We start from the raw sequence: 14,331 nt of genomic DNA on the forward strand, positions 1-14,331 counted from the left end.
TCATAGTTAACTCATATCTATGTTCTATTAATAAATGTTAAATAGCAGGGAATTAAAAGTTATATGCTACCAATTGGCAACTATGATCTTTACTGTACATGATTGTAATGTCACAGGAGAAAATGCAAATGTGTGAATAATAACATTTCAGACTTATATTCACTGACAAACAAATATGAAACCAGAAATGTTTAAATAAAACCCTTCAGTGTTTTTATTTATTTATTTGACAAGCAGCATGATCATGTTTGTCACACCTCATTTTTCTTTACATTTGAAAGTAGATACAATAGTAAGTATACCAGTTTTATTACAATATTTTTTTTCCTAACTTCAGTACATTTAACAAAGAAAGAAAAATAAACACACGACAACTGCAAATGTGAGAAAAGAAAGCATGTTTTTTTTAATGTGAAGCCACCAATGTGTCATTGATGTCACAGCTAACTTTCCCCCCCGCTTTTCTTTTTCTCTCTCTCTCCTTTATTTCCGGTTGTATGTTTATCAGCTCTTTCCTCTCAAAACCGCCATAGGCATTTTTCTTTTTCTCTCGTTTGACGCACAGGTGCGTGGCACTGGTGATGTTGTAAACAGCTTAAAATCAGAAGGTGGGTGGGGGCTGGGAGCAGGGCCTTATGGGTGGTGGCGTCAGCCGGCTGTCTGACAGGACACGATGAACGCTCTTGTCGTTTTTCTTTCAAGATGGAGGCACCAGTCCTGCTTTATTCACCGTGCGGCGTCACAGCAGACAGCGACAGTCCAAAACCTAAATGAATGAATGAGCCTGTTCTGTTGCTTTGATTATTTTTTCATCTTTTAAACCTGTATCTGCCAGTCAGTCACACAGGTGAGTGTTTGTGTGGAGGCGGCCCCATGGCTCAACCCCTCTGTCTAGGCGACGTAGCTGTACTCGTCTGCCGACGTCTGGCTCCGCTCGATGTACTGCTTGTCGATGAGCACCTCAATGCACTTCTTGATCATGCTGATACTGGGGTTGAACCTGGCTTTGGACTGATTGATGACCTGCAAGGATTCGAGAAACAATAGACAACAGTTATGTGGGATGCAAACAGGGAAATAAAAATACTGCAAACAGGGAAATAAAAATACTGACACATAGATCTACTGCAGATAGAATCACATTTGCATACATTTTTAGTTTTACATATTATAATGGATAACAATACTTTTTTTTTTTACTAAAGAGTCACGTAAACTGGAGTATTTACTTTGTGCTCCGCTAGTTTTCTCTGGGGCTTTGTCAGATTTGGATGGAAAACTGCGGCCCGAGCTGCACTCTACAGTATTACTCTAAGCTAAATGCTAACCTCAGCACGCTAATGTACCCACGATGAAAGTGCTAATGTGTGAAAAAAGAAGTATCTCTGTGGGTTCAGAGTATTTGTTGCATTTAGACTTAATATTTGTCCAAAAAAAAATACTAATTAGGTTATATGATACTAAAAATAATTGTTAATTGGTGCCATAATGCTTCTAATATTATAGTTACTAAAAATCCTATACGTCTTACCATTATGAGTTAACCTTAAAAGTTCACAAAGAGTGTGAGGCAGTAGTATAGAGGGTGACATGGAAACGAAACTACGTGATAAACAAACTGTAAATATGCCTCTATCACAGTGAAGAATCCCCGTGCATGTGTGTGGGTTGTAGCTGTCAGCTGACTAAGAGGCGATGCATGCACTGCTAACATGCTCCAACATGGTCCCAGGAGTGGAGAACATCATTCCTAACTCAACCCTCTGTCACAACAGTGTTACCTCACCGCCAGGGAATTTACCCCTCACATGCACTCTGCATGAGTCGCTCTATACAGATTCATTCGTGCACATGATCAGTTTACGGAATGTCCTCTACCTGCATCTTCTGATCACCTGTTACTTTATACGTCTATTTAAAGAGAACATTTGTTAGGCCAAGGGTACAAGCTGTTTTTGTGCCCTGGCCTCCAACCACCCTCCAATACAAACCTAATCCCAGCTCATGTTACCAAATTCCCTGTAAATCCTTTTGACAAGTCTGTGAGTGGCACATGCACGAGCTATTCACCTGCTCGTCTCCATCAGGGCCTCAAATTATGAAGAAATCAAGGCAAAGGTCTTAAAATGAGACGGCTTCCACTCACCTCCTGGATGAGGGCGTTGTGTCGGAGCACCTTGCGAGCCTTCATGATTCTCACTATAGCAGCTTGTAAATACATTTTGCGGTCCTCGTCTACGGCGCTCCTCGTCTGCTCCATTTCCTAAAACGTCAGACGAGACATGTGACACGTCGGCCTCGCTGCCAAATAACAGGGTAACAGTGAAACTCGAGAGAAGGATTTGAGAAGGACGGATAACTGTACCTGTGGTGTGTCTTTCTGCATGGATGTTGTGATCTTGAACTTTGTCCTTTTACTGGTGAAACTCATATTTAGTGAAAACGTGGACTCTGCTTCGATCTCCTCCTGTAAGAGGGGAAGACATCCTGTGTTTAAATAGTCACCTTTGCTAGTGGGTGGGTAGGGATGGAAGGGGGACACATGCCACACATTCTCTGGAACATTAACATGCTAATGCAGAATTAGATTTGACAAATAACTCTGTCAAAACTCTGTGGGATCTACTGAAGATTAGTTGCACTCGGCCGTTCGGACCTTTTGCGAGTCGTGGTTGAGCATCTTGACGTCCAGCAGGGACTTGATGGTCTTCTGTAGCTCCTTCTCGTTCATCTGGGTGCCGTCCTGCAGCTCCTTGTGCGTCACCGTCTGGCTGTTGTTGAAGGCCAGCAGCACAGCCATCTGGTAGGTGGTCACCATGGCGACGTACGGCTTGGACAGGTAGTTCATTTTCACCTCACCTGTTGGTGGACGGGGGAACACAGTTGAAGGGTGACATGCAAAACTGAACCATCTTACTTATTATTCAAATCTAGAGCTTTAGGCCTGCGATATACTTGCTGTTTAACCAGCAGCGTGGGTCATGTTATTGTTCACGTATTTGCTCAGCTACTGCGTGTGTTACTGAAGGATTCCAGGAGAAAACCGCCATTTGTTGCTGATGTAATGCAAGATTTGACTTTGAGAAAATGTGTTTGTGTTTAGCTCCATTGATGCTCAACGTTTACGTACGGAGCCTTCTGTCCGTACTCTGCGCTAATTTTGTCGGCATTTGTAACTGACTTAAAGTAGCGGTACCGCAGAAAATCATGGGGGGCAGTGACCACATGACACGAGGAAGAGACATGAGACTGGCGGAACTTTGTGAAGAGAAACTAGATGCATGTATATGATACTTCACCCGTTACTGCAGAACAGCTGGGAGGAGATTGGAATTGGAATTAAAATGTGAGTTAGACAGTAGTGAAGCATTAGTGGAAGACCGTAAGAGTCCGCTGCCCTCTAGTGGATGTATTGCTTGACAACAATGCCAACAGAAAGGACTCATGGAAGCACACGGGCAGTGACGCTCCTTGTTCGTCAAGGCAGCATCAATGAACCTTTACCTGTGCAGAGGTAGTGCAGCCAGGTCAGCTTCCTCCCACTGAAGTGCTGATTATAGAACAATTCAAACTGTAAAAGGAGGAGAAGACAGAATTGGAGTTAAAATATGCCCCTGTAATCCATAGGAACCTCTGTCACTAACAACACCAGCACACTCACCATCTGCACGCTCTTCTCTAGCTCTTGGGGGATGGCAAATGTGGAGGAGGGGACGTGTGTGAGGGGCCACGCTCCAGCCTATAAACATATTGTACATTCAACATTACACAATTATACTGAAACACATAGAATGTAATGGAATCACATGTCTGTGTGCAAAGTTTCACAGGTAAAAAGAATCACTGCAATTTCAGTGTGAACTGTTCCCTTCAGGCAGGTGATACTGAATATGTCTTAAGTCCCAATGAAATTAATAAATAACTATTTACAGATTAAATTCTGTGTCTCTTGGTAAGTCTGTTTCTTTCCTATCCTGGCTGTTGTAAACGTCAATCAATATCTGTGACTTTTCCTTCCATAGCTTCATGTTTTTAATCGAACACATTTAAATATGTGAAATCAAATAGCAATCTTTCTCTGGGACTTCAACAAGTCTTTTGTGTCTGTATCAGTTGGGATTTTAAAGAGTAGGTTTCAGGACTGCTGCCTCGTTGTGTGTTTTTCTGCATTTCTATCTTTGTGTTATACATTAATTGTATATGTCCTGTGTGATCTTTAGAGGAGCCCATGTATGTTAATGGGTGTTACTTTGTGGCATTAGAAACAAACAACACTTTCCGCCTCCGTCCTCCTCACCTGTAATACATAGATCTGGAAGCTGATGCCAAGGTCCACCACCGTCTCCTGCGTCTTGATGAAATTGTTGAACTTGTTGTTGAGGTCGGCGCTCACGCTCATGTCTGTGTACATTCTGTGGAGTTTGCTCGTGAACTCGTAGCCACACGCTTGCTGCAGGATGAGGAACAAGGAGCAAGAATGTGGAGGAGTATAAAAGAAGGGAAAGAATAGGAGAGAGAGGTGTGGAGAATTGTATGAGCATGTCTCTTGTGGACGGACAGAAGATCACAAGCAAGAGTCACACCTGCGTCTTGGACTGGATCCACCTCTTACTTAAGTTTCAGACACAATGAATGTTCTGCCAGACATTACACAAGTCTTAGTTTATACATACACCTTTAGATTTACCTTTAGTTTGTTGATCATGGCTTCTTCTGAGTCCATCGACAATGATAAACCATGTATTAACCGCTTTGCTAGCATTCTGGCATAAAACTGTGGGAATCAAAGAGAAGAGTCAAGGTCTGTAACATCAGAACGTCTCAAGATGTTAAAATACTAGTATCAAAAAGCACCGGGGGTCCTTCTCGTCACCTTTTGAAAGATGTCCTTGTCGTCTATGTACTTGAACACTGTGATGAAACTGGTCAGTTTGTCCTCCACCTCATTCTCCGTCATTCCCTTTGCAGATTTCTTCAGCAGATTGTCACAGTATTTCGCCAGCTGGAAGGAGACACCAGGAGGGGGACATGACCCGGTCAAGGCACTGTGTATAATAGTGTGTGTGTGTGTGTCTGTGAGTGTGTGTGAGTACTCACGAGTTCAGGGGCTTTACAGATGGACTTGGGCTCCCTGAAGTTCACCACAGACGTCAAAGCCTGAGAAAGAAAAAAATCAAACAAACAAATGTGTTCAAACTCTATTTATTGTAAAAAATAACAAGAACTTAATTATACTTTGTACACATTTATCAAGGTTTCTGTCGGATTCAATACGTTATATTTGAGTTTCTTCAGAAAAGGTTTTTTTTAATGTCAGGTACGACAGATATGAAGGAATACCAGACACATTTACATTGCCGCCCGAATTTATTATCTCGCAAACTACCAACAGACACTGTAAGTTTCCACGGTGACTCCCACAGCGAAGCCAAGTGTACTGGTATGAATTCTGACGGGGGTGTTTAGAGACTCAGTTCCACATTGGTCTTGTTTGTAGTTTTATTACAGCGTGCCAATATCACTATCATTGAGAAAGAACTACAATACATGGAGATGTTACAAACTATACAGGCTGGCAAAACACTTCTTTTTAAAAGTTAGGACAAATTTTTAAGTGCGACCAAAGTAGTGTTAAATGAACATTAACATAATTAAAGTCTAAGACCAGTGTTTCCCATAAATCATCTAGACTGTGGCCATCTGTCATATAATAATTTTACCACCAGACAAAACTGAAGTGCGATATATTTTAACATATTTAAGATTTCAAGTATTTAAGGCCTAAAATGTAGCTGTAAACATCTAGTGACCATTATGAGTAAGTTGTTCAATGATGCTTGAATACCTTATCGAGTGCACTCATGAAGTGCTGATCTCCATTTAAAACTGTGTTGATGAGCTGAACAAATTTACTGTGAACCTCCAGCACTGACTCCACGAACAGGGTTGGCATCTGGAGAACACAGAGGAGAGACGGAGACAAAAACGTTATGTTTTACACGAGTGAAAATAACTGGACAACCTTCTCAATCCCTGAAAAACTGAAAAGATCACAGTTTCCCTCGTCATTTTATAGTAAAATTATCTAATTATCACTTTAAAGTTGAAGCAGTCCAACAACCTGAGCTCAAAGCAAAGTAAATACAGTAACTCAAGAACAGATATTTCAAGCTCTAACAGGTACCGAGAAACAACGACAACACATGATTGTGTAAATGCAAATGTGCAAGTAGAGGCATGCACGCTGCAGCACCCCTTACGTTTTCCTGAGAGAGGTTACTGGTGCCTCGGATGCCCTCATTGTGAATATGAACCTGTAGCTCCTGGATCATGTGAGGCAGCCCATTGGCCACGGCCCGCAGCAGGGTGTACATGTTCGCCATGTCTGGACAGAAACAACACCATAGTTTGATCTCAGCTCTACAGAGAAACGTGTGCACTACATGTTTTACTTCTTTCATTCATGCAAGATAGATATAAGGCAAGAAAGGACGGTGGCAGACTTGCCTTCTCTCTTCTCCTGCCGAATAATGTCCTGGCACTCCCCGTGCAGGAACTGCAGGTGATCGGCCACCATCCTCTGCTGACATTCGTGGATGACTTTGGCGTAGGAGCTGGGGTGCAGGTACTTCCGACATCGCACTTCTTCATCTTTCAATCGCCCCAAAACCTGGAGGAGAACGAGAAAGGTGAAAAAAAGGGGCCAAATAAGATAAGATAACTTTTGGTTTAATGTCAAGACCCCTGAATCAAATTTAACAGGATGGCAACAAGGCAATTATATATCATGTCCCCTTTTTTTAGAAGAAGAAATGTAGTGGAATGATTTTTTACTTTCAAAAAACATTGAATCTTTGTACAGTCAATGAATGATGAGTTATGAACGCATGCAATATATATATATATATATATATATAAATCACATCTATTTTTTCATTCATAACCAATTTGGAGAACAAGAAAAGGTGGTGTATTGCTGTCTATAGCTTTAATTTTAGTTTTTCACTTTGCATCCCTCCCTCTGGTATGTAGGATAGGTTTAAAAAACACGGTCAAATCCTAGCTGTCGATTGTATGAGGCAGCATTTGTTACTTGTTGATCTCCATACAGTCTTGAGCACAATGTAAACGAGGATAACTAAATAAGACGACGCAGAGAGCTGCCTCCCTACTGCCGTAAAACTGGGTCAGATCAGCAACAGTGTCTGAGCCTGTCCCGACTGGATGAGACCGCACTGTACCATAGAGTCTATTGCTGCTCTCTCGCTGTCATACGTTAGATCAATGCTCATATGAACCTGTCAACACAGTGACAGATCAAACAGGAAGGGAAAGTACACGGCCCGAGTGCCTGGTAAAGCTTTGATGATGATCCTGTTTACAGGCTGGAGGGATGAATCTATCAGAGAAATCTGATTATTGCCGATTTGAATGAATGAAAGCGGATCACGGAGAGAGAGAGGGAGAGAGAGTGAGTAAGCATCAGTCATGGCAGATGAAGTTGCCCAGAGGTCTGTGATCGCAGCCTTAGCGGGTTAATAGTCCAGCTAATACTCAGATTAAAACCACCCTGATGTCACACACACACACACACACACACACACACACACACACACACACACACACACACACACACACACACACACACACACACACACACACACACACACACACACACACACACACACACACACACACACACACACACAGCAATGCAGCTGAACCACATTTACAAAAACAACTCAAAAAACAGCCATACATTCCATGTACATTCCACATACTTGGATTATGTTTCCATCTGACCTACCTTCTCCATATATTGTGAGCAGTTGGATTCTTGCAGTAGATTGGAGGCTTCCTGTTTGTAATACTCCCCTGTTTTTGACAGAAATGGCCCTTCGAAGATTTCCTGATAAAACTGCAACGCGGGAAGAAGGATGTGGTACACATGGGATTTAGTACACATGAAAACGCATATGACATATGAATGCTCAATAGACAGTACAACTTGTGGATTAGGGCTGTCACTTGTTCCAAATTTTAACATTTGAAATGGAGGTGGGGGGGTTATCTTTCAGTAAAAAAAGTCAGTAGTGTTGAGTTATTATGCTTTGAAAATGGAGGACGTAGGGAGGGTTGCTCAACCTTCAAGTTGCAGTTTCAGTCTCTTCTTATGTCAATCATCAGGGAGAGGACACAAGCAAGACAATCCTGAGCAGGAAATCGTGCAACCAAAGCATCTGGACGTTTTTTGGGTTCAATGCCGTAGAACAAAAGTAACGCAAAGTAACGATCGAAGATGGTCTGTCGTCTCTGTACCATTCAACTGCTTTACAACTAATCCATCTCCCCTCTTAGCAGCAGCCGAGGAGGCACAGAAGACAAGTGTTCCACGTCCTCTGACTGCACACACGCGCAGTGGGGTATTACAATAGATTTGAAAGAATTGTGTGTCGTGTCAAATTGGTTCCAACTTAATTTTGGGGGAAAAGTGGCAGCCCCATTGTGGATGATGCAAAACAATTAATATTTGTGGCTTTGGATTTTCACGTCAATGCTGTTTGAATGAAGAAAAACTCCACGTCAACAAACACCAAACAAATAGTCTGAGAATGTAATATTTGTCGTCTCACCTTTAGTGGAAACTTCTTCTTGTACTGTTCAACATGAACAAAGGAGTTGATGACCCCGTGGATTACCTTCTGGTTGGGGTTCTCTCCACAACGATCACTGGAGAACACAGGGAAGCTGCTGTTAGTCATGAATCTCTTACAGAATCCCTGAGCACGGCCTTTTTTAATATGGTGGGAAGTACAGGTTAAACACAGCAGCCCAATTAGACTAGATGATCAGATATTAATAGTGTAGGACTGGAAATCAGACTTTGCACTAATGAAATCCAAATTCGTGAAATAAAGAGGACTGCACGAGCTATATCGTTTATCTCTACCACTACAATGAGACATTAATTATGGATTCAAGATAAGGACAACTGGATTTTGGAAAATAAGTGTCTCGTGGCTCCGCCTGTGTGAGAAACATACTTCTTGATTTCATTCAGCAACATCCGGATCAGGACAGTCTGCAGGGGCTCGATCATTAGCTTTCTCCACATATCTAGCGCCAACTGCAACAAAAATAAAATAAAACAGCATATCACAGTACGGCAGACAACCCTAGAGCAAATCAGTGTAGTTTGGAGGTGTGATGTGAAATATTGTCCTGGGAACTGGATCCCAATGATCCATAGCTTCTTGGTTTTTATCTAACAAGTTTGGTGGAAGTAAATGTGCAGGAGAAAAGGTTTATACCAGCGTGAGTGAGTGAGTGAGTGAGTGAGTGAGTGAGTGAGTGAGTGAGTACCTCTCCAATCTCCATGAGAGGCTCATTCATGTCCACCCCTCCATAGCCGTACTGTAGGTCTGCTTCTGTGAGTTTGTTCTTCTTGATGAACTGAGTGTTGAGATACCTAAAAAGATGGGAAGGGGATAAAATATCAAATGTATCTCACAGAGTTGAAGTGGACATCATCTAATGTATCAAGTGTGTGCTTCAAGAAACACTAATAACATAACAATACTGCCGCCAGTGGCCACCGGTTGCAAACTGAGTTCAATGACCCACAGAGGTGATGTGAGACGCTCATTCTTTGGTTACTCACTCTGTGGCGTCAAAGTAATAAAAGCGAAGCGACTGTCCAGGTCGACTGAACCACGGGCAGACATGAAGGCATTTATGGAAAAACCTTTCATTTTTGAACATCATAGTGAAAATGCTTGTTTTATAACACACTGAACACTCTTTGAACTAAACATCTTTTTCTCACTTGACTTGACCTAACAATAAAAAATTGTTTTTGATAAATATTACCTCTATATTTTCTCTGTAGCACCATTATTTGTCAACACCACACTGTAAAACTTGCTCTGTTATAAGTAAGAATGTGTAAGTATTAAAAATCAAAGTACTCAATGCAGAAAAAACTGTGACTGTTGTACTATCATATATTACATAAGTTATTAAATAAATATATAAAATGCATTTCATTTAAAGGAATAAATAATAAATCTATTACTAGGGCAGTTTTTTGCCACGCCCATTTCAAATGACACCAGAATACGTATGTATTCGCTTCAGATCGTATTAATCTATGACCAATGACACTGACATTATACAGATACAACAACCTTGTGTTTTGATGGTGTAATCAAACTTTGACACCACGCCACGGTCACACCGTGTGAGGAAGTAAGTGGCTGCATTTGGAGGTGGGGGCTCTTGAGCCATTTTGCCCCGCCCATTTCAAATTACTCCAGTATACGTACATTTTCACCACTTTTGAATTTTCTGCAAAGTTTGGTGAGTTTTCAAGCATGTTTTGGCCCTCAAAAAGGCAATTCATTTGGCAGACAATAAGAATAAGAATAATCATATCAATTTCAATAGGGCCTTCCCCACTGTTGGTGCTCGGGCCCTAATTAATTGATTGCTATGAAACAGATCATTAATAATTGTGCATTTATGTAAAAATAGGTTTTATTGTTGTAGTTGCATTGAGGTGGAGCTCTTTAACTATTTTGTATTCAACTGCAACTAATAATTATTTTTTTATGGATTAATCTGCTTATTTTTCCCATTATATTATATATATAGTAAAAAATCTACACCGACGGCAGGTGTTTTCATATGGCATTCCAGACAAAGGGATATCCATCAATAGACTACCTATAATTGATATTATTTAATTATATATTATTTCCTTATATCAGTTTTCATGCTTCAGTGACACAGAATTGATTCCCAGCAGGCGTTGGTAAACAGTGGTACTGATGGGTTGCATTCATGATTTTAGACCCAACATTAGTACCAAGCTTGTTATTACAGAGATCAGCTGATACAAATACTCTTAATTTCCAGTTAAAAGTCCTAAGTTTATTTAACAAGCACTGGTAATTCATATCAGTTAAGATTATTCAGATAATACTAACAGAATCTGTGAATTACGCATCTATATTTTTGATACAGTAACCAAAATAACTTTGTGCTACTTGGAAGTTGATGGAAGCATTGCAATCAGTAACACCCAAGACTGCAGCTCAATGGCGCACTCCAGCACATTGTTTTGGTTTTACAGTCCACATGTTTACTGTGTAGTTGTCTCACACTGCGCTCATCGACCCACAGTAGGCAGCTGTTTCTGACGAAATACTCTGGTAAACCCAGTATGCACAACCTGCACAGAACCACATCACATAGCACACAGACAAAGTTAAAAGATGCAGCAGCTGAAAGAACAGACTTACTGCAGCTTTGACGGAAAGACAAGTGTCTGTCTCGCTGGACGTTTTATAAAAGCAAACCCGAGTATCAATATGAGGAAGGCTCATTTTGCACTGACAATAATTTGTGTGACAAATTCACTGATGTTGACATTCCTACAATGAAAGTGTGTTTCAACACATCTCTGGTATAAGTCAGCAGCAGTACGGAGCCAAACACCGTCACAGTTTGGAGGCTGGCTGATACAGTCCACCTTAAATGATGTAGATGTCACACCTATACCAGACACACTCAGACTCATCTGACGTTTTGACGAGCACAATACACCAGCAGCAAGTGTTAAATGACAGCTATGACATAGAGCAGCGAGTGTTGACCCTTGAAACCTGGACAGCATAAGTGTGACTTAACATTTTAACAGTGTGGTTTTATTGCAGTTGACGCCTTGTGTTTCACAGTGTACTGACACACAGTAGAATGAATACATAGAGATCTGTTAAAATATAATAAGCAACTTTCTATTTTAAGAACTGAACGTTGCTATGTCACCGCTAAAGCCAAGAGCCTCGCTTTTTCTTTTTTGCTCACGCTGACAATAATAAATTACAAAGTAAGTATACACGGGCAGTCGGGTGGAAGTACACATAAAAATAGATCTGAGCGCTCTCCAAGGGTGTATTGATTTAGAATAAATCAGGACACATCAAATGTCTGCAGACACTTCACACAATACTTTCAAGAAGTTAACAAAAAGTGTAAGACGGAATATTGTGGCTTGGGATAGAATTAGCACACTCTGCATTTATGGACCCTCACACATGAAGACAGCTTGAAATAGTAAGTTAGCCCTTCCAAAGATCACCACATATATCTTATGGCAAAAGTTATACATAAACGACACACAAAGACAACAACCAGCAGCCAGTAGATAACAAATATATATCTACTTTCGGCACGGGGCAGCCTTAATTCTTTACTTTGCAAACAACACAAAAGGAAAACTTGCATATAATTGTGCATTTAAGGAAAACGTGTCCTCATATTGTCAGGCTATAAACTGAGAATAAGTCTATAAAATCATGAAACTGTCAAAGTGAAGTTCTGCTGTATTTTGCACAGTTTTCAACTTGCTCTTTACAAAAAAAAAAAAAAGGTGGAGTAGAGGAAAGACCATACTTAATCATCAGCATATAAAGTGGGGGAAAAGGCCTTAAGAGGCATAAAAGTTACCTGTACAAGCAGTCCATGTAATCAGCTCCTTTGCTGTACTCGTCCCAGTATCTGTGGTACATCACTAAAACCTGCTCCTCCGAATCTAGGACTTTCTGAAATACACACAAACACGGAAAGTGTGAGGGGAAGACAAAGTGTTTTTCTTTGCGGCCACTGGAGACCGTCTCTGAGTGCTTACCTTGTACAACTGCCGAACATGATTCTCAAGAAACACCTTGGTCTCTGTGTATAATCTTTCCCCCAAAGGCTCTGGGTACGCGACACACAAGGCGTAAATGTCCCTGTTGTGACAGTTCAGGATAAATAATAGGGATGAACAGGATGTGCGTATACAGTTTATAAAGACGTGGTGCGTTTCTAAGTTGGTAGTTTCCTGCAAATAAATAGTTAAAAACGTAACTCTACAAAAAAAATTATACTGACATTTAAAATATTCAATATCAAAATTGTTGTAAATTAAATATATAAACTAAGCTGGATAGTGCATGTTAGGTGTTTAAAGTCAAATATATTAAGCTTCACACAAATGCAGGCCACTTGATTTACTGTAAGCAGCCATGTGACTTCCTATCATCAACACTGAACTGAAACTATGTAGTAGTTCAAATTTCTATTATAGAGCAAGTGCTTCATAGGATACGAGAACCGATCATTCCACGTGGCTCTCTCCACATAGTCGAGCATCACAACAGCCTTGATTGTCGTCAGTAGCTTGTTCCATGTCTCGTCGAAATCCACCACCCGCGGCTTTAGGGACATTGTACAATTCCACCCTGGGAGAAACAGAAACACACGGATACAAGAGTGAGGACACACAACAATTGCCATGGAAACCAAAAGTGATTCTAAACGGGGAGTTTTATGATTATTTTTTTTTCAAAATAAAGGCTGACATTACAAAAGGGTCGGGAAAAGAGCAGAAATCCAGAGCAAGTGCACTGCACAGCTGCCGGGACATACGGCGAGGTGAACATCAACACAAACACGAACCCAGTGATAAACAGCCTGCTTCAAAACAGCTGCTCGCGTTACAATGGCAGCAACAGATGAGATCAACATTGTGCTCAAGTTCACGGGGGCAACACCAGCGAGCACACAGGGACAAACCACCAGCCGGCAATCCCGTGTAATCTACCGGGGGAGACCGCTGCCCGGAATAACATCCACCAACTTCTACATGTGTGTCAGGCAAATCACAGATCACCTGCCAGGGGGAGAACCGAGGCCCTGTGTTGTCTCTCGTCATTCATACCAGTTGGTTTCACGTCAGAGAAAAACACAGCAACATCATCATTCACACTTTTGCTGGCTCGCCGCTCCACTCACGCCGATCTCCGCGTTCCACCGGGGGAGCGTTAGCGTTAGTCAAAGAGCAGCCCTCCGCCAGTCATGATACATGCGGCTAAGTTAAGGATACTAGCTTGCGGGATGCCAATCCCAAAATAGGATGGCTAGCTACGAGGGCTAACTAGCTCCCAGCTAGCTAAATGCTACTCCTTCCTGCTCGGGTCCCCCAGCAGTTTCAAGGCACCAGCTAGCGGCTAGCAGGGGAGCTAACGGCTGCTCGGCTATCGCTAGCAAATGGTCATCTTCTTTTCATTTGCCGCACATTAGCGCTGACAGCTCGGCAAGACGCGGCGCTGCTGCCGAGCGAAGCGGGCGGCTGAGGCTAAGTGTGTACTTTGAAGATCACGTACCTCTGAACAGTATTTACTTGTTATAAAACTCAAGTTGCTCCGCTGTCACAGGCTTGATTTGTCTCACAGGTCTCCCCTACCTCATGGCCTACACCACTGCGCTACACGGTGGGGGTGCACT

General features: G+C 41.7%; 1 protein-coding gene across 2 annotated transcripts; it reads right to left on the minus strand.

Moving 5' to 3' along the window:
• Nucleotides 1-186: 186 nt before the first annotated feature.
• Nucleotides 187-14,328, minus strand: cul2 (cullin 2). Of its 2 annotated transcripts, none has more exons than XM_035142530.2 (21): nt 14,211-14,328; nt 13,154-13,286; nt 12,692-12,794; nt 12,511-12,605; nt 9,364-9,469; nt 9,045-9,127; nt 8,634-8,730; nt 7,808-7,918; nt 6,508-6,670; nt 6,261-6,385; nt 5,846-5,953; nt 5,098-5,157; nt 4,874-5,002; nt 4,688-4,774; nt 4,298-4,450; nt 3,662-3,739; nt 3,505-3,571; nt 2,657-2,859; nt 2,366-2,467; nt 2,147-2,263; nt 187-1,023 (listed from the first exon to the last, which is right to left on the minus strand). In XM_035142530.2, the coding sequence occupies exons 2-21, from the start codon at nt 13,270-13,272 to the stop codon at nt 892-894; spliced, it is 2,238 nt and encodes a 745-aa protein (XP_034998421.1). In that variant the 5' UTR covers nt 13,273-13,286; nt 14,211-14,328; the 3' UTR covers nt 187-891. The 2 variants fall into 2 exon arrangements, with proteins under 2 accessions (XP_034998421.1, XP_034998423.1); XM_035142532.2 differs by lacking the exon at nt 14,211-14,328 and adding an exon at nt 13,840-14,138.
• Between the last annotated feature and the right edge of the window lie 3 nt (nt 14,329-14,331).

The sequence above is a fragment of the Hippoglossus stenolepis genome, chromosome 19, assembly GCF_022539355.2.
Source record: "Hippoglossus stenolepis isolate QCI-W04-F060 chromosome 19, HSTE1.2, whole genome shotgun sequence".
In the NCBI taxonomy this organism is placed as follows: Eukaryota; Metazoa; Chordata; class Actinopteri; order Pleuronectiformes; family Pleuronectidae; genus Hippoglossus; species Hippoglossus stenolepis.

Excerpts from the sequence above, each read along its gene's own strand:
- cul2 (XM_035142530.2), bottom strand. The coding sequence starts at position 13,272 with ATGTCCCTAAAGCCGCGGGTGGTGGATTTCGACGAGACATGGAACAAG. Across the intron at positions 12,606-12,691 it reads ATGTTCGGCAGTTGTACAAG|AAAGTCCTAGATTCGGAGGA; the intron begins GTAAGCACTCAG and ends TGTGTATTTCAG. Across the intron at positions 3,572-3,661 it reads TAGAGAAGAGCGTGCAGATG|TTTGAATTGTTCTATAATCA; the intron begins GTGAGTGTGCTG and ends CTCCTTTTACAG.